The sequence below is a fragment of the Curcuma longa genome, chromosome 11 (assembly GCF_044706935.1).
Source record: "Curcuma longa cultivar G26 ecotype Majalengka, Jawa Barat chromosome 11, ITB_CL_G26_1.1, whole genome shotgun sequence".
Lineage (NCBI taxonomy): Eukaryota > Viridiplantae > Streptophyta > Magnoliopsida > Zingiberales > Zingiberaceae > Curcuma > Curcuma longa.
The window spans coordinates 31,923,182-31,945,804 of NC_133871.1; the positions used below are offsets into that span (position 1 = coordinate 31,923,182).

At 36.2% G+C, this 22,623-nt stretch overlaps 2 protein-coding genes and 1 non-coding gene across 3 annotated transcripts in view; 2 read left to right on the plus strand and 1 right to left on the minus strand.

The window, feature by feature from the left end:
- Positions 1–3,118: 3,118 nt before the first annotated feature.
- On the plus strand, positions 3,119–17,152 carry LOC141839970 (coiled-coil domain-containing protein SCD2-like). The gene is made up of 17 exons (XM_074727842.1): positions 3,119–3,598; positions 5,399–5,568; positions 6,813–6,888; positions 7,014–7,055; positions 7,140–7,202; positions 7,582–7,631; positions 7,707–7,734; positions 10,666–10,740; positions 10,854–10,964; positions 11,101–11,161; positions 12,234–12,357; positions 12,466–12,571; positions 12,750–12,819; positions 13,153–13,194; positions 13,347–13,387; positions 16,296–16,422; positions 16,907–17,152. The coding sequence occupies exons 1-17, from the start codon at positions 3,209–3,211 to the stop codon at positions 16,993–16,995; spliced, it is 1,665 nt and encodes a 554-aa protein (XP_074583943.1). The 5' UTR covers positions 3,119–3,208; the 3' UTR covers positions 16,996–17,152.
- Positions 17,153–17,755: 603 nt separating this feature from the next.
- Positions 17,756–17,836, plus strand: TRNAL-AAG (transfer RNA leucine (anticodon AAG)). Its single transcript has one exon. It is a non-coding gene; the product is annotated as a tRNA-Leu (tRNA).
- Positions 17,837–19,850: 2,014 nt separating this feature from the next.
- LOC141840392 (V-type proton ATPase subunit a1-like) overlaps positions 19,851–22,623 on the minus strand; it is a 32,740-nt gene continuing 29,967 nt past the window's right edge. Inside the window, exons 13-18 of the mRNA XM_074728368.1 lie at positions 21,949–22,155; positions 21,682–21,865; positions 21,470–21,553; positions 20,722–20,918; positions 20,574–20,633; positions 19,851–20,393 (exon numbers count right to left, since the gene is read on the minus strand). Coding sequence (XP_074584469.1) covers positions 20,189–20,393; positions 20,574–20,633; positions 20,722–20,918; positions 21,470–21,553; positions 21,682–21,865; positions 21,949–22,155 — 937 coding nt within the window. The 3' untranslated portion in view covers positions 19,851–20,188. The remainder of the gene's footprint in view (positions 20,394–20,573; positions 20,634–20,721; positions 20,919–21,469; positions 21,554–21,681; positions 21,866–21,948; positions 22,156–22,623) is intronic.

Here is a 22,623-nt window from a genome sequence, read left to right on the forward strand (position 1 = left end):
TAAATATTTTTTACTAAAAGGTATAAAATTTAGAAAGAAAATATAGACAAACTTAAAGAACACTAGGAGCATAATGACATTTATTTGATATGAATTTAAGACCTTTAAAGTCATCAAACACCTTTAATCAACAGAGTTAATCAAAAAAATTTGATAGTAAATCTGAAAAAAAAACATGAATACAGAAAATATTAAAAATGTAACAATATCAATTTGATATGAACCTTGAGCTTTTAAAGCCTTTGTTGATCAATTATAATTTTTTAATTTATTTCTTTATAAATGGTTGTGTGATTGACTACATTGGGATCGTTGGATGATAAATTTCATCATTTTTACAATTGAACCTTTAAAGCCATCAATATTTTTGGATAAAATTATTTGTTAAAAGAATGAAATACTTTAGTATAGTTTGGATAAGTGGAGCAATTCAGCGCATTTAGACTAAGTAGAAATCAAAGGTGGAAAGGGTGTTTGTAAGATAATTTTTTATGTTCCAATTAATTTTGAAGGTGGATGGTTCAGATTTCATAGATCATGATTCAATAAATTTGCTTTTTAATAAATATAAAATTAGGCTCCCTTTTGGATAATTGGTAAAGTTAGGTGTACTGTTGGTAAAATATCAAGTTTTATTTTATGCTTAGATTTACCTATTTTTCCTTTTAAAATGTCATGTAAAATTCTGTTATAATAACATTTTATCCCGGTGCTAAAATAGTTAGAAATGTATCATAATGCTCTCTCTCCTATATAAAAGAATGAAGGCAAACAAAAGTGTTTCAAATAAAATATACTTCTATACTTTTAAAAGTGAAGAAGTGCATCAAAATATTTTCATAAAAAATAGTGCTGATCATGGGTACGTATAACTACCAAAATTCTTTTGTTCTTCAATTCTTTTATAATTTTTTAATTGTTGAAAATTTTTATTAAATCTTTTATTGCTTTCTAGAATAAAATTATAATTCATTATCCAGTCTGCTGGGCCAAACGAGATTCGGGCCGAAGCTACGGTCAGCCTGTGCATGACTCAACTGGGACCAAACATGATTACGGAATAAAATATTTATTTTTTAAAATAAAAAAAATAAATCAGATCAATAAAAGTATAGTTTAATTTTAAATCGATAACACAAATTTATAGTTTTAAGATAAAGTTTTTAATAAAATAAAAATAAATAAAACCATATTAATTGAATTTTGAGGTAATGCTTAGAAATAGAGTACAAATTCATGGACAGTGCACCACCCCTTTTTGGCCCCACCATAAATTCCTAACAAAACTAATGGAGCTCATGATGGCAAGCCCATCTGGTTGTTCGTTTGTTCAAATCAATCTTTGAAGCCAAGCCAAGCATTACACTATCATTACTCCCTAACAAATAGATCACCAAGGACACACAAGTTAATTAATAATTTCACCAAACATTTAAGTCAATAGATAACCATCCACTTTTGGACTAATTAGCCTCCACCTTTTCCCCAAAAAGCAGTGTAATATAAACCAAATCAATTAGCCAAAGTTCAACCAAGTTTATGAAGCAATAACGGGGAGTTTCTTTTTTCAACGAGTTACTTCATTATTCAATTTTTAATAAAATATATTTATTCCGATCAAATGCCGCCGATAGTTAATCCATCAGTCAAGAAAATGCCACTTCAACCTTAGCGGATCCCGGTAGGAAGGAGACCTACGAGATCACTACAAACGAACGGATTAGCTGGTGTCGGGGAGTTTCGGCAGGTCACTCCGATACTCAAGTCAATTTCCGGCGAAGATGAAAGCAGGAAGAAGAAGTATCAATAGTGGTAGCAGTATGCAAGAGTCGAGAGAGAAAACTTGTACCTGTATGAGAATTGATATACCTATGAGGCGAACATCCATCTGTCAGGAGAGCAGGCTATAGTGGTATCCGGAGGGGACACAACCTGGGCTTTGCTAACATCTACGTCGGTAGGGCGGCATCTAGGAAACAGAGACGATATGCTTATAACTGCTCTGCGGCTCGATGCTGTACGTCACTTTTGTCGTTTAGTTGTGAGTAGAAAGTTGGCAGCAATGACGAGGTGAGGCGTGGAGACATAACCATAGCCTTTCCCCTGTACGACAGTTCACACGCCTGATTGTCTGGATTATATTTGTCTGTTAGCTAAAGACTTGAGTCTGGGTTGATGTTGGAGTGGGAGGGGATGCTCGGGACCGACAATGGTCGAGATTATCCGGGTAAGTTGAGCGGATTGGACGGTCAAGCAGACCAAGTAGACTGAGTAGCCTGAGTGATCTGATTGCTGACGGCGGCACTAGGCAAGTTACCCGGGACCGGCCACAGTGGGGATCAGCAAGGTAAACAAAGTGTTATGACGAGCAGGTCGGGCAGGCTGAATGGCCTGAGTGAGCTGAGCAAATTGAGTAAACCAAGACAGGCTAAGCGATGGGTGACCCGGGCGATGACGTTGGAGTGTTGTAGATACCCGGAACCGACGCTAGTTGGGCTCAGCCGAGTAGAGGGAGTAAATGCTCGTGCAGGCCAGGTAAATCGATTAGTATGGGTAAGCTAAGTAGACTGATCACTAAAGGACTTGCGTGTTGATATCGGAGTGAGGCGTTTACCCGAGATCAGCCATAACTAAGCTTACTCGGGTAAACGGATTGAGAGACCAAACAGGCCGGGTAGACAGGGTTACTTAGACAGACTAGATGGATCGTGCCCGGGATATCTAGGCCTGGGTTCCTAGGACAACGTTGACCATGGACCCCGGGACCGATCAAGTCGAACTACCTGTTGATCTACCCGGCCACGTCGAGCCTGAGCAAGACTGTGGACCTCGGGACCAATCAAGTTGGATTGCCTATTGACCTACCCTGCCACGTCGAGTCCACGTCGAGTCCAGATAAGACTTACCACATCAATATTGACATACATTTTGATTTAATTAATTAATTATTTTCATAATGACGTCATGACTCACTAATTAGACGCAACGCACGGCTACTTTTGACACTCACGCTTTCTCTCTCTCTCTCTCTCTCCCGGTCGGACTTGAACGTGCTAACTAATCCAGCCAGTCTTATTCTCACCGACGGTAGCTGCATCCACTACACCGCAAACATCGCTCTCTTTCCGCGCGTCGAGTGCTTCGCTGCCGCGCTACATTTCCGTATGCTCGAGTCCTCTCCGTTTCGGAGGTGGGAGAAGGCCGCTCGATGAACCGGGAGGTGGCGATGGAGCGCCTGCGTGCGGGGAGTCCTGTGTACGGACGGCCGGGGAGCGGGGTGCCGAACAACGCCGCCTCCTCGTCTCCGGGGATGCCCCCCGCGCACCGCCGCTCGCCCTCGGCGTCGGGCCTCTCCGCCGTGAGGCGGACGCAGAACGTCGCGGCGAGGGCCGCCGCCGCGCGCCTCGCGCAGGTCATGGCCTCGCAGAGCGCCGCCGCCGAGGAGGAAGAGGACGAGGAGCTGGAGGATGAGATCCCGTCCGCGGGGGGAATGGGGTTCCGGTACGGCGCCTCGCGCCTGGCGGCGGATGGCAATGAGAGCGCGCCCACCGGCGGGGCTTCCCTGTTGGCGAGGGCTAATAGATCTCCTTCTCCCGCGGTAATTTCCTGAATGCCAAGTGACTTTTTAGTTGATTTTACGTGTTTGGTTGCTTTGAAATAAGGCGAAGATTTTTCTTATTCGTAAATGTGCAATAGATCAACTTCCAGGTGAAACCAGATTCTTTTTGAGTTAGAATTTTTTGGATGTTGGAGCTAATTATATTAAATTGATCTTGTTTGGGCAAATCACAATGGATAGTAAAACCTGCTAATTGAATTAGACCTCGATTAGGACTGTTGACTAAGGTACGCTGAGGTGAGAGGAGCTAGTTCGAGGTAACTATGGCATCGACTTATCTTGGCTGAGCTGCTAGAATCTGTGCAGAAAATGGAATGAAACCGTCCAAGATTAATCCAACTCGGTTAAGGTGAATAGGGGTTGGGTTGAATTTTGGTCTTGGGTTTTGTTTTGTAGGTTGAATCTACAGTTCAATACGGAGGTGGAGTGGAGTAAAAAAAATGGAAAGACCCATTATGCTGAAGTAGAAATAACAAGGAAGACAAGCATGAACCAAAGTGGTCATGGTGATAACTTGTCATTTGGGAATCATCTGGAGCCGTTATTGTCACCGTAGTAAGTCTCTGAAAATTCCCTTCAATGTTGTCCTCAGCACCCTTTTGTAGGTCTTTGACTGAGTGCCTAACAAATGGAAGAGCTCCACATGGCTCAACATCCAGGTGGAGCTAGCTTAGTTGGTTTGGTGGACCTTCACCATTGATCAGCTTGATTGGACACGTGGCTCCTTCTGAATTGCTACTCAACCCTCGGATTAAACCCCATTCACATTGTTAAACATCCACCTAGGACAGTGTCAACATCCCAGCTGTGCATTGAGTTATGTGGGTAATTTTAACTACAACTGATTGACATCTTGATTGTGAAGATTATCTTGAATGCCTTTCAAAGTTAATAAACAAAGTTGCTATCTGACAAAAATGATTTTAGCAATTTTGTGCACTGTGATTTCTACTAATCTGCTATCACATTAGCTTTTAGAGTCGACAATTGATTGATTCAAACTGCAAGATTTGGCGAATTAAACAAATAATAACTTTGTTATAAAAAGTGTGATTCATTTGCAGCCAGTACTTCACTGCTCATATGCCATTTGATTTAATATGAATATTCATGTGTAGATACATATAGCTTTTTAATTTAGATGATTTCCAAAAAAAAAAAAGAAGAGAAAGTGTGATAAGTATACAGGAACAATTATTTGATGAGTTTTTACATATATTTAAACATTTGGTTGATATTTACATTTTGTTAATCATGTAGTATGTGTAAATTTCTTTTATGCATTTTAATTTGATTAAACACATAAATAAGTAACATCTAATTAGAACTTGTGCAATCATTGTTAAGATTTTTTTTCAAATAAGATCACATGTTTCTGTATATATTTTTGTATAATGCATATATTATGTGGTGACTTGGCCTCATACTGCTGGCATGCATGTTTTAATCTTAGGTTTTTCCAATTCTCTTTTACTATTTTCAGGATTTGCTCACAATAAATTTTTTTTGGCAGTCACTTTATTATTGCCTATTCAAATTTGGAGCTTTTTTTTTCTTTGGCACTTCTTTTCCCATCTTAACAGTAATAGCTTTATTTATTTATTTTGGCACACAGAATCTTGATTCTTTATCTCTCTTGCCAGTTAAACATTGTCTTGTAGCTTTTGAAAAGTTAATAGGCAGTCTTTTCTTCTGTTATTTGTGATTATGTATCAATTTACTCTATAGTGGAAAGTTCTCTAGGAATTCCAGTTAATTGTTCCTCTTTTTTTTTATTAGTTAGGTCAGAACTTTGCAGATCATAATCCTTCAGTCCATGCCTCTTCAGCTGGAAGACCATCAATTTCTGTTCATTCGGTGCCCTTGGTGCCTCCTAGTAAAACAACCTTTGTGACCCAAACACCTATTCCACCAACTGAACCTCCTGTGGATACATGCAGCGAGAAAAGGTGGTGACATTTCTTGACATATTACATGTGTTTTCATGTCATAACATTCGAAACTCTATTTCTAATCATCCACCAGAAATTTAACTTCTGGTTTTGAGGGTAACTAAATAATTCATGAGTATGATGCCCCTTCATTGCATAATTTTGAACAATCTGCCACCTTTTATATAATTTGATGATTGTGTATTTGGTTGGATACATCACAGTAGTATTCTTTAACATGGTCTAGACATTGTGATCGGTTATTTCACACCATCACTTCTGTGTGCCTTGGACTTGATGAATAACTCATTAGAAAAGATCAAAGGGGGGCAGAAGAGAGAAGATGGGAGAACAGGGAGGAATAAATTCTCCAATTTGAGGAAATAAAAAATAATTAATGATGGAGAGGAATGGACCAAATGGTGGATAAAATTTCTTTCTTTTTTAAAATAAGCTTCTGGACAAAAAGAGAAAATCCTTGTGTGCAAGTGACTGACCAGAAGGGTTACCTTTTGTTTTGACTTTGGGTGCAAAGTGAGTATCTCCATGCTTTGATATTTTGGTGAATTTCTGCATTCCTTTTTGAAAGTTTCAATATTATTAAGGACACAACTTTAAGTGTTGATCGAAATTGGTTGACATGGTGGACACACATTTATTCTAATCGATGATCAATACTGATATGTAATGGCACAGGTAACCACTTTGCTGCTGGTGCCAATAAAAATCAATTGGTATTGACCTTCCATGATGCGCCCTGCCCCTCTATTTCTTTTGTTGTTCATAAGGAGAGATGAAACACTATAAAAAGAGGGCGGAAAGAGAGGAAGCACCAATTGAAGCACAAATAATGGTAAAGAGGAATGACACTAAAGTTAGAAAATTTTGAGATATATCCATATCTTGTACCTCTTTGTTCATTCCAATTATATCAGTCTAATTCTTAGTGATTAACCATCGTATATTAATAAAAATGTGGAGAAATAAATACCAAGGCTAGATGTCTTAGAAGCATTATTTAATTGAGCCTTACAAAATTATGAGAACAATATCACTAGAATGCTATTATAACTAATGGTCTTATACATATAGTTATTTTGGTATAAGGTAAAAAAAATCATTAGTCGAGATGCTTGTTATAAAATTTCATGACCTGGTGCTTAAATTTCTGACCCATGCCAAACCATATCATGTGTCTATATGGGTTGACACCTATTCTCACTATTTCAATTCATGTATAAGCTGTTTGAAATATGTTGCAGATTTCCATCAGATATGAAACATTTGAACCCGAGGGGAACAGGAATTCATCGACAAGCTTCTGCACTTCAGGATGAGGTATCACACTATCGTCATACTGTTTTTCTTTGATATAATCAACTATCAAAGGTGTACTTAACTCTTCAAGAGAAAGGCAAGGAATTTCAAAAGAATCTTGGAGACTGATTTTGCTTATTGTACAGTTAGATATGCTCCAAGAAGAAAATGAGAATATTATTGAGAAGGTATACTTCTTTAATATCGCCAGAAAAGAAAAAGATTTAAAGTTCTTTTTTGTGCCATTAAACTGCTAATTTTTTTTCATCCAGTTGCGACTTGCTGAAGAGAGACGTGAGGAAGCTGAGGCCCGGGCAAAAGAGCTTGAGAAGCAGGTCAGCATTCATGGAGCTTAGCTGTAGTTTTCTAGTTTGTTATGTCTGTTGCTGCATGAGCTGCTAAATCACATCTGATCAACCTACACAAATTTGCAACTCCTTGATCCTAGGATGCTAGCAACCTAATTTCAATTATTTTTTTGCTTTAGACCATGATCAATCCAACCACCAGGATGCATGTCCTAAATGCATAAAGCATAATGCTAATTCGTAAGCCAAACAATTAGGCTTCTTTTGCTACCTCAATGATTGTGCTATCTCAGAATTCAATATCTGAACATTTTCAATCTTTAAGATCTTTGTTGAACACTTGGTTAATCTTCAATTATATTCATACATAAAAATGGAAATTTCCTTTTGCATTTTGTCTTTGCAGGTTGCTGCCCTTGGAGAAGGTGTATCTTTGGAAGCACGATTATTGAACAGGTAGTAACAGACTTTGTTCACATCATAACCAAGTTCTCTATGTCGAAACTATAATCTTCAGCTGATTATTGGCAGAAAGGAAGCAGCACTCCAGCAAAGAGAGGTGACTTTATAGCAGCATTAGCTTCATTGCCATTACATCAAAATTCTGTCATATTGCTTTGCATATATATATATATATATATATAGAGTCCTGCTATGTTGCGCGCCTGTTTCTTGCGCGCCCGTGCGTGACGCCGAATCAACCGTTCATCACGTGATCGCGCACCGCATCTGACCGTCCAAATATGGGAATGTACAGTGATCCGGCCCCGACCTCTCGCCGCTGCCGCTGCGCCGTCCGGCCACTGCCGGCCGTTGGCTCGGCTGCGATCGACGCGCCGCTTGCCGGCGCGTCAGCCGGCGCCAGATTCCGGCCGGATAGTGGTCGGAATCCCGTTGGCGGTCCTTCCTCGACCAGTCTCCGGCCGCGATTTGGCCGCCAGTGGCCGCGCGCCGGATTCGGCGGTTTCCGGCCGAATTCGCCGGATTCTGGCCACTATCCGGTCGGAATCCGGCGCCGGTCGACGCGTTGGCGAGCGGCGCGTTGATTGTGGCCGAGCCGACGACCGACGGTGGCCAGACGGCGCGGCGACGGTGGTCGGACGGACGGCGGGGGGTCGTGATGTCGCGCATGGGTCGTGTATTTTCCTGTCGTGTAGCATAGCATTTCTGTATATATATATATATATATATATTATTCATCAATTTAATCTTACATCTAGGCCCTTGTAATATATGTTATTTACAAATAAATCCATATAACCATATCAAAGTCTCTAACACGTCCCCGCAGGTTGACTTAAAAATAACATGAAGATTAAGCTTATCATAGATATACTTGATCCTAGGACCTCTTAGGAGTTGGTGCAATGATGTTCCTAAGTCATCAGGTTTGTACATCTTGTTTTGATGTGGTTAACAAAAAGTTTAAGTTTTCTATGGTACTAATATATGCATCAAATTTACAAAGAATTGACAGAGTGCACATGAAGCTTGCGGAGCTCGTGACTTGATGTAGTCAAGTCGGTTGGCTTTATGCTTAATGGTTCAAAGGTCCAAAACAAGGTGGAATCAGAGGTGATTAGAGAAGAATTGTATGAACATTCGAATGATAAAAATTTCCTTGTGCAGTGGACTTTAGGACGAGGAGCATGAAAAAGTTGAAGACCTAGAGAGTAAAAATCTTTAGGCAACATCATTGAGGATAATATGCAGGATAAAGACTTGGATGCTGGTGAGTTGTCAGAGGTGATTGTAATTCTGGGGTTCACCATTTTAGGCAACATCAATGAGAGATGATGTGTATGGCTAGGTAGAGGCTGCTTAGAGACTTATAGAGAGCTCTGACCAAGGAATAATAGATTTCTGGGTATAGTTGGCACTGGACTTCGATCTTGAGCTTTGCATAGGCTTACGAGAGTAAAAGCTGAGTGAAGTTGATATCTCCGAGTATATTCAGTTGACTTTATGTGAGCCTTAGTTGACTCAACAGGCAATTATAAACTCTGTTAGAATAACATAATGTTTCTATTCGGACTCCAATTAACTGGACCGGTGATCAGTTGTCTGTTGGAAGGATCTCCAGTCAACTGGAAACCTTTCTAGTTGACTGACTAAAAGACCATTGGCTATGCAAATGGCTGAAAAAGTTTGATCGGTCAACTGAAGCATGCTTTAGTCGACTGGTGAGTTCAACAACTTGAAGCTGGTTCTATATACCTTGGTGGTTTTCTTGACATGTAATGCATGAATTCTCTTGTAATTCATATGATCTGGTCCTTAAGTTAAACGTCTTAAGGGCTCAAAAATCGAAGGGAATGTCATTCTTTACGAGCTCCTGATAACTCTTCTCATCTTTTTGTGTTTTCTTATACCTTTTGTTAGAGAAGACATTCTTCTATGAGGCTTTCTCGGCTCTATGGAAAGGAGTGAGTTTTGGGAGTCATTCATCTGATGAATCACTATACCTTGGAGTAGGAGTGGGATCCTGAACTTGTCATTTCTCCTCTTATGTAGCTATTATTTTTAAGAAATAGCTTCAATTAAACTTTATCTACAAAGGAAATCATAGAAGGCACAAAAAAGCAGATTGCCTTCACATTTATCACAGTGAAAGCACTAAAATGAAAACACCAACTAATCTGATTCAATCAGATCAATTAGTGGGTTAGATCTGATTGGGATGCAATCTAATTAAATGATCTGGGTCTTCTGCTGTCCTGAGGAAAAATGTAGATGAGGGGAAAAAACTGGAAAAAGAAATCTATCGCTCAGGAGAAGAGGCTGAAGGATCGACCACCAGAGATGCTGGATGAGGTGGCAGTGATCGTCTGATGATGCTTATCCAGTTCTCTGCCTGATCATTTGTGAGGAGGATGACAAAGTTGACAGTAATGGAGGAGAAGAACGCTCTAGGCTTCACAAGAATGCTGTAGTAGAATACAAACTGCAGAGAGAAGGGATCAGCAGCACAGAGTGAAATCGATGATGTTGTGATCAAATAAAACAAAGATGTTGGCAACCTTTGGTGGCTCTGATACCATATACATTTTAGGGAAATATTAAGGCTTAATTGCCTTGGTAGTCCCATATAGATTGTCCAACACAATCTTACATTTAGGCCCTTGTAATATATGTTATTTACAAATGGATCCATATAACCACATCAATTTCCCTAACACTAATCAGTGAGACCATTAGTTGAGAACTGTTTTGTTAGTCTGTTAGTGTAAGTGATGTTAGCGAAGTTGATTAATGACTTGTTTATAATTGTAGTCAACTTGTTATTATATGATTCTCACGTCAAAAAGTTCTATATACTAAAGAGAACATTGATGAAAATTATTGAGCAAGGCATGGGTTTAACATTGGAACAAATATTGATAATCTTGATTGACCATCAAATTTGATTTACTTCCATGTGGATAGAGGCATATGCCACTGTATGATTCCTGTTATATTCTGCTGTTTCAAAATATCTATTTCATCCCAGGCTGCACTTCAAGCTACCAGGCAAAATAAAGATGGGAAAGATGAAGAAATAGCAACAATGAAGAAAGAAGTAGAGGTGTTATTGTCAATTTCATTCGTCGCTTATTTTAGGTGTTCTTGAGTTGATGTGTAGCTACTAGATGGTTTGCTAATCAATTCTTTTTTCCGTGGTTTACATGTCGTGAGTAGTCTGCTAAGGAAGAAGTTGTCGTAGCAAAAGAACAGCTCAGGCAAGCTGAGTCAGAAGCAAAGTCTCTTCAGTTAATGACACAAAGGATGATTTTATCCCAGGAGGAGATGGTGTGCCTTTCCCTGATAGGAATATTGACAATCCCTTTTACTTTTTCACTTATGAAAATCATTGCAAGCATGTGTGGTCATCATGGTTGCTTGTGTAATGATATCTTATATCAATATACATGTTCAATGTCTGCAGGAACAAGTTGTCTTGAAGAGATGTTGGCTTGCTCGCTACTGGGGCTTAGCAGTTTATTATGGTAAATCAGTTTGTGTATTTGCAATTATAAATATTTTTGTTTTGACTTTCAATTGTATAGCTTGTTTCCTCTATCCTGCAGAATAACAGCTAGGCTAGATGGATCTTTCAGATTTTCCGCATTATTTTTCTGTTGATTACAGTGTTTCATACTTATCATTCCACATTTTGTTTTCCTGATAATGTGATTCTTGTTTTGCATCTTAAATTTCCAATTTCTCGATAACACATCATAATTGTTTGCACTTATCATCTGTGATCAACTTATGTTTCAGCATAGACTATGATAATTTACAATTAAGGAGGGCTTGTTACTTCAAAAATAAGATTGTAATAATATGTTTATCAAGAACTGAAGAATCATCATCATTGTGTAACCACATTTGTCCCAATTATTTAAGAATGACCACATGAATTCTATTCCTTTATTGAGCTCTATTGAAGGCTTATATCAACAGTAATTTTTTAGTCAATTAAATCATTTTTTTACTATATTGACTGTTTTTTAGTCTCTTGCATCTTACATGTTTGACTCTAATATATTGAATTCTTCAGCTATAGAATGTTCTGCTTTTGGACATGTTCAAACACTGTAGGATATTTATGTTGGTAAAATAGTTGAATAAAGAAAAGTGAGAAATATTTGAAGTGATGGCATACACTTATTATCTTGAAGACATGAATCAATCCAGATTGTAGTATTTAGTTATGAGCTACAACTTGATGATCTGTGTTTGTTTTCTGCATAAGTAGGCCAATGGTGTTTTGCTAGATGACAATTGTCAAAGAGAAACACTTCAAGGATGCATCAAATCATTAACATTTGTCAAACATGCATTGGATCATCACTGTCGGCAAGCATGTATTGCTAAATTTTTTCTGTAAGTCCAACCATGAAAGGACGTGGAGAAAAAAGAGGTTTCATTCTTATATTGATTCCCAGCACCTTATTCACATATTTTAAAAGTCTGAAACTTTTAAAACTTACTTTTTATTGTGTGCATTATGAATTCTATAAATAACTTCCTGCTTGATTCATTCCTTTGATTTTATTGCTGATATAATGATCTTAGGACTCTACCTGGAGATTGCTGTTTCAAAATATGAGTATTGGTCTTCATTAGCACCTCTTCCTCTTGAGGTGGTTATTTCTGCTGGTCAAAAGTCCATGGAAGAATCATATAACCAAGGCAAGAAATATGCTAAAAGGATCCTTACTGATGTAATTTTAACTTGTTTTACATGACCAGAATTTGTTGGTTAAGGTTTCTCAGATTTTGGTTGTTTGATAGGTATCCATGAATCTGAACGAAGTAAGCTTGTACCTGATGCAAGTGATATTACTGGGGAAGGCAACATAGAGAGCATGCTTTCAGTTGAAAAAGGCCTATTGGAACTAACATCTTTGAAGGTCCTGTATTATCTTTTGCTGCCAAAGTTGTTCTTTTAACACTTTCTTTTCTTCCAACTTCCAATATGTTCTTTATGAATTTGCATCAAATCGATTCTATATCTTTTTGCTTCAGTCTTTTCCTTTGAGATGTTTATAGTTAATCCTCTATTGATGTTTTGTCATTACTAACTTCAAGGTTGAGGATGCTGTTGTCCTTGCATTATCTCAACACCGACGACCAAATTTTGTTCGTCAATTTTTGTCAGGTTTGTACACTACTGGAAATGGTAAAATGTACTCTTCATTTTACTTCTAGTGAATAATCCTACCGAGTTACTGCAACACTTTGTATTCTATTTGATCAAGTTGGCTCAGTTTATCTTTACCCTTGCCTTATGGTGGACATTTGTACAGCTATTTTCCTACTGAGCATCCCTATGCCCATGGAGTGTCTAAATATCTTTTCTATGCGAAAAGGATTGTGCATCTCATGATCTATATGCTAAATTCTGACGTTGCAATCTCAGCTCTTAGGTCTTTAGCAAAAGAGGAAATGAGAACCTAAACCACTTCATATTTTTCTTTAAATATTTTGACAGATTTTAAAGCACCTGGAGAACCAAAGTTTATGGAGTCATTTGGTAATGACAATTCTTATATGTACTTTCTGAATTGTTTTCTTATCTAATTTGAAGTCTAATGACTTTCCTTACTGTTCTTGTATATGTGAATAATGTAATTTCAAATTCATGTGTTATTGTGCTAATAACTTGATGACTTGATGCTATTGCAGAACTGAGCCAAGAGGAGATAGAAGATGTCACTTTCAAGCAGGTCTTTTTCAGTTCTTTATGATAGATTGTTAATTATTTTTGATGATTGTGTTTCTCCTGGTCAGATAGATGGTTTCTCTTTCTCTTCCTATGTATGGAAGAAAGTTCTCATCGTGTATTATTTAGTTGGCAGATAAGGATGAAAGTTGAAAACATGTTGGCAGAATCAGTCGATTCTGATCTGGATCGGCCGAGTTGGATCAGCAATGCTGATCCAATTCTGGATGTGAAATCAGAAACCCCTACAAGATTAATGAAATCTAGATTAATCAGGCTAACTAAATTCATGAGATAATCGGTTGAGATGGGCAGAAATTAAGCCAAATTGGAGTGAAATTGCTGAATTTCACTGAATTTTCAATTCCCACTTGGGAATCTTTTTCGATGGACATAGATGGGAGTGCAAATGATCTAGAGTTTGTATTGTGTGTAGTCATTGTGTTAGTGATAGAGGGAATGGATCTAAATCGGTGATTTCGAGCATTTGAGAGGACGATTAATCAAGGTGAGACTTCAACGTCATGCGAAGGCAGAGAGGTCAATGGAGAGGCGAATAGGAGAAGGCGGGTCTATTGATGTTAACAAATTTCAGCATCATTTGGACTTCAGATGGGGAGGTAGATACATTGCAATGTCAGCGTGAGGTAAAGGACGATGGCTTCCTCTTCTTCTTGTCTTCTTTAGGCTTCTAACATTCTTGAGGAGGAAGGCAAAACATGCCTTCGTCTTTGCTCCACTATGAAATAGAGTTACAAATCATGGGCTCTCGTGAATCTCCTCCCATGTCTTATTTAAGGTATATAATAATTATTAATTATTAATACTATTAATTAATTTATTATTTAACTTCTCAATAATTTTTAATTCAGTTTTGATTATTGAGATTACTAATTAATATTTTTCTATTTTTAAAATTTTTTTTACTGATTTTGATTCCACCTATCCGACTCAACTGATACTTATATTTTCTGAATTTATGATATCTATATTGATACTATCACCCTTGGTTGAAAATATTCATATAATTCGTTTTTATCGATATTATGTGACATTATTGTGTATGGATCTAGTATCAATATTTGAATCCTATGTTGAGAACATATTGTTATGAATATTGACTGATTGAGCTATAACCATAAAATATTAGTGTGATCTTAAAAACATTGCTTAGTAACTTGGTGTTCGTCTCGATAAAACTTATTTATGTTCATTCAATATTAAAAAAAAATTATAAAATAAACAAGCTTGAACACTAGTGAACTTAGTTTGTTAACGTTCATGAACAATTTATAAATAAATTTATTTATTAATTTAAGTAAAATTTAGTTATAAATTTATTTCTTAATTTTTTATTTAAATACATAAAATTTATAAATTTTACAATCTGAAATTCTTTATAATATGTTAAAAATAAGAAAAATTGAGTTCGATAAAAAGCTAGAGCTCGGCTTGAGCTTGGTAAGATTTTTAATAAACAAGCTTGAATAAGCTTGATGAGTAAATAAATAATTTTGTGCACAGCTAAGCTTGACTTGTTTACACCTTTATAGATTATACAATATATTTTTTTCCTTTTCATCTTGTTTTTTAAGTTTCTCTGTTATGGAATTTTATAGGTAACATAGTGTCTCAATCAATGTCATTAATGTTTATTTGGACTGACAAAAAAGAGAGGAAAATATAATTGGCAAATGCTGACCTGTGCAACTTTGTGATGAATTGAGGGGAAGTGATGGGAAAAAAGGAAGAACATCTCATGAGAGAGAAATAGGATATTGACTGAGAGATTGAAATTTAAAAAGAAACTCTCTGCAATTCTTGCTGCTGTTAAATTTGCACAACTGTCTTTTAGCATATGTTCCCATGTGTAGGACTGGGTCCATGGGTTGTCAACACATGAGTCTAGTTGCAAGCGAGAATTGGATAATATTGAAGATTTCTCTCGTTACTGAAGGCTAGCTGACGAACTCATTTATCTCAGTTACTAGGTTAGCTATATCTTTATATTTGGTGTTGTGAGTCAGGTCACGTAGCAACAAAAAGTGCCACTAGGAGTTTGTGTTTAGGATCCTTTCTTTAGCGAAAGGTTCACTTTACAGGAAGCCTGAGAACCTTACTATTTATGCATTTGTTTAATGCAAATTATGTTGGATTTAGAATTGGTTGAAGATTAACTTTTCCTCTAAATATGTTTAGGTTTCCTGGTAATGTATAAAAGCAAGAAGCCAAAATGGGGTAGCATGATCTAGTGCAAAACAGACTACAAGGCAATATCACATATGACCTGTGTGGTCATGTGTATAAAATTCGTTCTTGAAGATCTTGATTTTAACATTACAGATATGCATTGTGATAATCATGTTCTTCGAACACATCAAACACATTTAAGTGGGTTGTCAGCTCATCCACGATGGGGATATGTCTAAGAAGATTAGCACACAAACAAATTGTAAATATCTTTATTAAGCCACTTTCTATAGCTTGATAATGTGACAAGTTTGTGGTTGGTAAATATTCATGCTCCAACTTGAAGTGGAATGTTAGATTGGGTACAAATAATCTAGTCTCATATATATCTAGTCTAATTTCTTAGTTATTCTGAAGTTTATAAATATATAAATTAATCCTATTTGAAGAAAAGAATATATCGAGTTTTCTTTTAACTGGCATTTTAGGAAATATTAAGCAATGTTAATGTTGGTTCACTATTGTATTTATCATGCTATAAGAGATCTATTCCTACAACAATTCTTTTAGTAGTTTGTATTCCTGCATTGAGCACCGTTTTACTGGTTGAGCAATTTGAGTCGCCTAGAAGACTAGATCTTACAGACTTCAAAAAATTCGCAAACCAAATTCAATGACTAATTTGGATTCGTTAGCCTTTGAATTTAGCTTAACTTTTGTAGGCATGGTTGATATATTTCTGGAGAAGAGCCAAAGCCCATGGTATAGAAGAAGATATTGCTGATGAGCGACTGCAATTTTGGCATGGTCGAATTAGACAATCTCCTACTTCTCATGATTTTATTGATGGTAAAACACTCTTCTCTTTTTCTGCACATCATCATTCAAGGAATTGCTGGCCCATCTTTCTCAACTCCTTCAGAGAATTAAATTTATTAACACAATCAGAGATGAAGAGGTTTCTAATATTTTTGTCAAATAATCTCTCTTATCTCTTTATTTATTTTTTTGCTCTATTAGTTCAACATGTGCCTCGTTTATACAAATTTAACCTATTATTTCCATCTGGTTATTTATACACCTGATTTGTCAAAAGCCCGCCTATCTATCTATTCATAATAATCTCATGTCTAGGATATCAATCAATTTATATTTGTTGCTTTTAAATTGCGTGATACTTTGACCATAAAGCATAATGGATTGCGACATTGTAGATGAAATTTTCAAACTGTTCTAAGCAAAACCCTAAACCTTTTTGCTTAGTAACCTATGTTTGTATTAGTCAGAGGGAAGGTCTATTTATCAAACGGTTTTGTTTATTACAATATTGCAGTGGAGAGAGGCTTGACAGAGCTCAAGAAGCTGGGCATCGAACAGCAATTATGGGAAGCATCTCGAAAAGAAATAGAGCAGGAGCCTTAAACTAAGCAGCATAAACAAATGCACGTCAATGTGATAAATAAAATGCAATTTGCATATCGTTCTGTGCAGATTAGGTATGATTTTTGTTTTATTTGTTTTGGTGCAAACATGGTTAGTCCTATCATTCACGATTTCACGCGGATGCTATGCTTTATGCTTTTATATTTTTCTGAGTATTTGCATTAATGATTTGATAGTAGATATTAAATGGATCATTTCAAATCAAATACTATTTAGTTTAATCATTTCTTGTTGGCATGTGACAGGACGTTGTGAAAATCTAATTGTGTTGTAAATTTTCTCATTATGAATGTAGTGAAATAACGTTTCTTGTCATCAGCTAGTGTCCGGATTGAAGTCATTCCTTTTCAATGAAGTCCCAACTCAAGCGAAATCTCTCCAATGAATGAACATGTTTCGTTTCTGACACTAGATTTTCATTTCTAATTTTGCAAATACCCCAATAAATTGACACAAACAAGAATTCATCTGCTAAATTCTATGGTGGAGAATTAAGAATGCAATCGGAAGATTTAAGAAGATGAAATTTAAAAAAAAAAAATCCCCGCGTTTTCCAGACAAAGCGTAGACGCAAATTGTGTTTCAAAGAAATGCATAAATAAATTGAAGTCATCGGTTTCCCATAAAGGGCCACAAAATAATTAGAAACGGCGAACGAGCAATGAACAAAGCCAATTTTAGAAAATCTACCAGAATGAATAAATAAAGATTTAGTTTTGTCTCCACAATTGTTCACAAGGTTGAGATGGCCGAGTTGGTCTAAGGCGCCAGATTAAGGTTCTGGTCCGAAAGGGCGTGGGTTCAAATCCCACTCTCAACAAAAATTTATTTTTAGAGATTAGTTTAAAAAATAATTAAAATAAAATCTCGGGCTATTAGACATTCCAGGTAATAATTTGTTTATAATCCCACTCTCAACAAAAATCTCTTTTTTAGAGATTAGTTTAAAAAATAATTAAAATAAAATCTCGGGCTTGTTCTCAAGTGAACTATTAGACATTCCAGGTAATAATTTTTTTATAATCTTTATAATCCACTTATTCAGCTTTTCCAATTAATTAATCGTCCTCATCCGTCTAATTCCATATAAATTTTTTATTGATTATTAGGATAAATTATGAAGAACGTCGACATTTCAGGATTAGAAAATTCATCCATAGTACACTATAATTAAGAATCAATCTATAAATGCGATTAACTTCGGAAACATTTTATCTTTACACCGTAGCCCTAGGAGCTTAACTGAGGCAATAATGTACATAAGAGAAGTGATAAGTTGGTGGTTCATATATTCATGATCGTTTTAACAAAAGTATATAAACACTAAAACTCGTAAAAGGCTCACTAATCTGTAACAATCCCAAAGACAAGACTCCTTTTTAGTTGCAAAAGATTCAGTAGAAATAGGACAACTGCCACTGTGAATACTCAAAGTTTAATCCATTAGGGTCAAGTGTGACTACGATCTAACAACTTCAATCTGTAATTTGAAAATTTCTTTGTTATTGTTCTACGGTTTGGTGAATCAGCAAGAGATGACGATTGAAAAGGTGATATTGTAGGCTTTGATAGTGAGAGAATTGATTGATTGAAGACGAAGAATGATGTAGTTGAAAAAGTTGTGCCCTCTAAAATTGAAGTGGCCGAGTGGACGGATAGAGAATCCAAAGTTCGCAAACCGAACTAAAGAGATTGAAATGACTCTTTTGACCTCTATCAAATCTTGACTTTTGACCTCTGTTTAGATTTGACTATTGACTTAATTCTGTCTATGTATGATTCTCTTTTTATCCTATCAATTATGTCTGAAGTAAATATGATATAGCAAAAAATTAAGGATCATAATTGATTTCACTTAGTAAGATAAATATTTAAATATTATTATTATTGTTCGATGCAAACAGAATTATTAAAAGCTTGTAGCACCTTCACTTTGAGGTAGGATTGTGAAACACAAGGAGATTAGAAGATACAATTTCGACTTATTCACCTCTAATTATTTATTATTTCTTGATTCTTTCTAAATTTATTAATATATATTTCCATTTAGCATTTGCTTATTTTGAGTCCTCTTTCCCATTATTCTACTACTTCTACATAATCGTGTAGAATTGCACAAGTTATGTCGACATGATTAAAAGGAAACAGAATATGTTCACTATGGTGGGTAGCAAGTGTTGGGAGTCGAATTAAATGCAAGAAATCAAGAATTATATCATATCATTCATAATGAATATTTGGATGATCTTTTTCTGCAAAAAAAAAAAGATCATTCAAATATTTGAATGATCAATCTTATACCATAAGGTATGATCACTATTATGAAATCAATTAAACATGCTCTTTGTTTCTCGACATTAATGTTGAGTAGTTTGAAGAGAGGAAGCTAAGAATGTTTTCGACATCATAAAATTGTCACCATTGACTCCACTCTTTCAATATCAACTTTAAAATATTTGTTTTTCTTCTACCCATCATTGATTCTCCATTACACAACCAATCATAATTATTTTCTGAAGATCAGTAAGATTAATTTTTTTTAAAAGTAACTCTTCTATAATGATTTTATAAAGTATAATAGAGAAGGAATAGAATATTAAAATAGAAATAATTATTGATGAACAGAGCATATATTTTCTTGACTCTTCCAACAAAATTACAGAAGAGGATAAGAGTTCAAATCTTGACGAAATTGAGTAATACCCTCCTCCGTCATGATCAATTATAATTTTTTGATTTATCTCCTTACGAATGATCGTGGAACCGACCGTATGGAACCACTATGGATAGCAGATTCCATCTTTTACAGAAGAGCAATCAGGAAAAAAAATAGATGACAAAAATGGGAATATTTTCATTTATGAGAGCTGATTTGAACAAATTATGAGGGCAAATGGTGGCCTCAAATTCAACATAATCTACATTTCTATTTGACTAAAAAATTAGAAACAAAATCCTTAAGAACATTGACTATGATATCTATGGTATCGAAACCAGCAGCTCGCGGAAAAATTGCACTGATGAGGTAGTCGAAATCTCAGAGTGTCTTGCGTGCGTTCGGCTATTTGGGTTATCATGCTGCTGCTATATGAAATTTAATACTGATCTATTTTGTCTATCAAACTTTCATGTCCTTATCAGTGAAGAAAAACATTTCATCTTGCACCACCTATTAATCCTCCTCATCAGCGAGTAACTTAAAGGAGAAAGGCCTGAATTTGTAGCCATCGCCATGGTAGAACTTGCCCATGAACTCAACCCAATGAAGACGCAAAGCATGAAGGAGAGCACTGAGGGTTTCCATCATCAGCAAAACGAATGCTGTCGCAAAAGCGAAGACAACAAGACCGGTTATCCGGATGACTATATTATCATACCTGTACAAATGGTAGTTAAATGTCATTTAATCACATTGGAAAATTTTGACAACACATTTTGCAGCAGCATTGTTGAAATTGTAGAATACTTGATTGGATGAATGTAATTTGCCATTGCATCAATTTTTATAAAAGAGTTGGAAAAAGCGACAGACTAAATTATTAAGTTTGTTCACTTACCCCCAAGCAAGGAGTAATAGTTTCTCATAGAAAACAGTCGACAACTCTGAGTGTGCTAGGCTGAATACCAATAGAAACAAGTGAACTCAGTAAAACAACAATTGGCTTAGATTGGTAGAACTTAAACCCTATCTAATGTGACACTTACCTAAGGGCCCAAAGGCGGAGGTATGATGCTGTGTTGGAGACTGCACCTAGGACAAACTCAATAGAATGTATCATCTGATGAACAAATACCTCACTGAAATTGAAATCTTCATGATGCTGATGCCTTGCCGAATCTGGTTCATGATCAACATCCATTTCAGATGTTCCAAGAATGCCATAGGTCCGTCCTTGGAATCGCTATTCAAGGACATCACACACACAGTAAATAGCATCTAAAAATTATAGCTATTGCTAAGTCTCAAAACTGATAAGATATGTAAACATAAGTATCAAGTAAAATAGAAACAGCACTGGACTGCAATTTCTTGAAAGTTAAATATAGATTCAAAAAGCCTACTACAGATATGCTCCATAATAAATCAAACTAAAAAAGTTACTAGGAAGCTCAATGTGAAAGTAAATTCAATAAACTGAATAGCAGATTTATTCAAATATACATGTCATTGTCATTAGATTTTAAACACGAAGTTCCCGCCAATGCGGGGTCCCGGAGAAGAGTCTATTGTACATAGCCTTACCCTGCTTTGCAAGAGGCTATTTCTGAGACTCAAATCCGTGACCTTTAGGTCACACGACAGCAACTTTACAGTTGCGCCAGGGCTCTCCTTCCGAGGATCAAGAATCAAGTAATGGAGTAGAATTCACAATGACTTTTCTTGAACATCAAAAACTACTTTTCTTGGAGATCATCCATGAATAGATGCAGTGAGCAAAGTTTAAAATTCTACCTCTGTCTGTTGTTTCTTCAACATAAATGGTTTTGGAAAAAGCATCCAAGGGACTGCCACTATGGCCAGAATCAATAATAATATCTGCATACAGAATCAAGCAAACTTCAATTATGGCCAGAACCAATAATAATATATGCATATAGAATCTTTGTAGAGCACATAGAAAACATGCCCATCTTTCTGTAAAGAAGATGAATGCAAAGAGTGACCTGCAATTCTTTCTGGCCCCAAAACAATTGATTCTCTCCAAGATCGCCAAATGGATCAAGGAACATATAAATCATTACATGATACAAATCAGCTTGAGATCCTGTGCACCATTTGATGACAATAAGAAGTGCAAGATAACCAAAGAGACTGTTGAGAAATATCATCTGCGGAATAAACTGATACCTGAAAATTGAGTAAAGGAATTCATATTTCAGAACCTTGGTTGAAGAGTAGATAGACAATATTCAAGCATAATTATGGCATACTGTATATCGAGGGGGTTTGCATGAAATTTGGCATCGAAGTAACTCAATATGATTCCTAAGTTCATCTGAGATACACCTAGCAATATTGACATCTTCATTTTGAGTGAGTTCAAAAATGGCAATTCAGAGCGACTCCCACGCCATTTAGGATCCACCCCGAATGGGTATGGATCTCGGTACTTAATAAGGCCAGCAGTATGCACATCACTGAAACAATAGTTAAGAAAAAAGAAGAAAAAAATATCAAACAAGAATCTATAAAAGAGCAAAGGCACAACTGATACCAAGTACAGAAAAATCCAAAAAGAATGGCACATTATTTAACTCACCTGATATCATAATATAAATGAGATCCTAAAGAAGCAGCAATCAAACTATGCAATGAATGGCACATTATTTTAAAAAAAACAAAGAAAACAAGTTGCATAAACATGGAGAAATCAGGAAAATGATTTTTGAAGGTGTGATATTTAAGAGTTTGAGAACAAGTCCAATCATCTGTGAGCCACAAGTACTCTACAACAATAGAGTCACTACACTACATAAGATTTTGAAATTTGAGCTGAGAATGTGTCAAGTATCAATGTAGTTGGCAATGAATGAACAACTATATTGGTATTAAATGAATCAGTTAATACAAGGATGACTCTTACCATGATTTGTAGAAGTTTTACT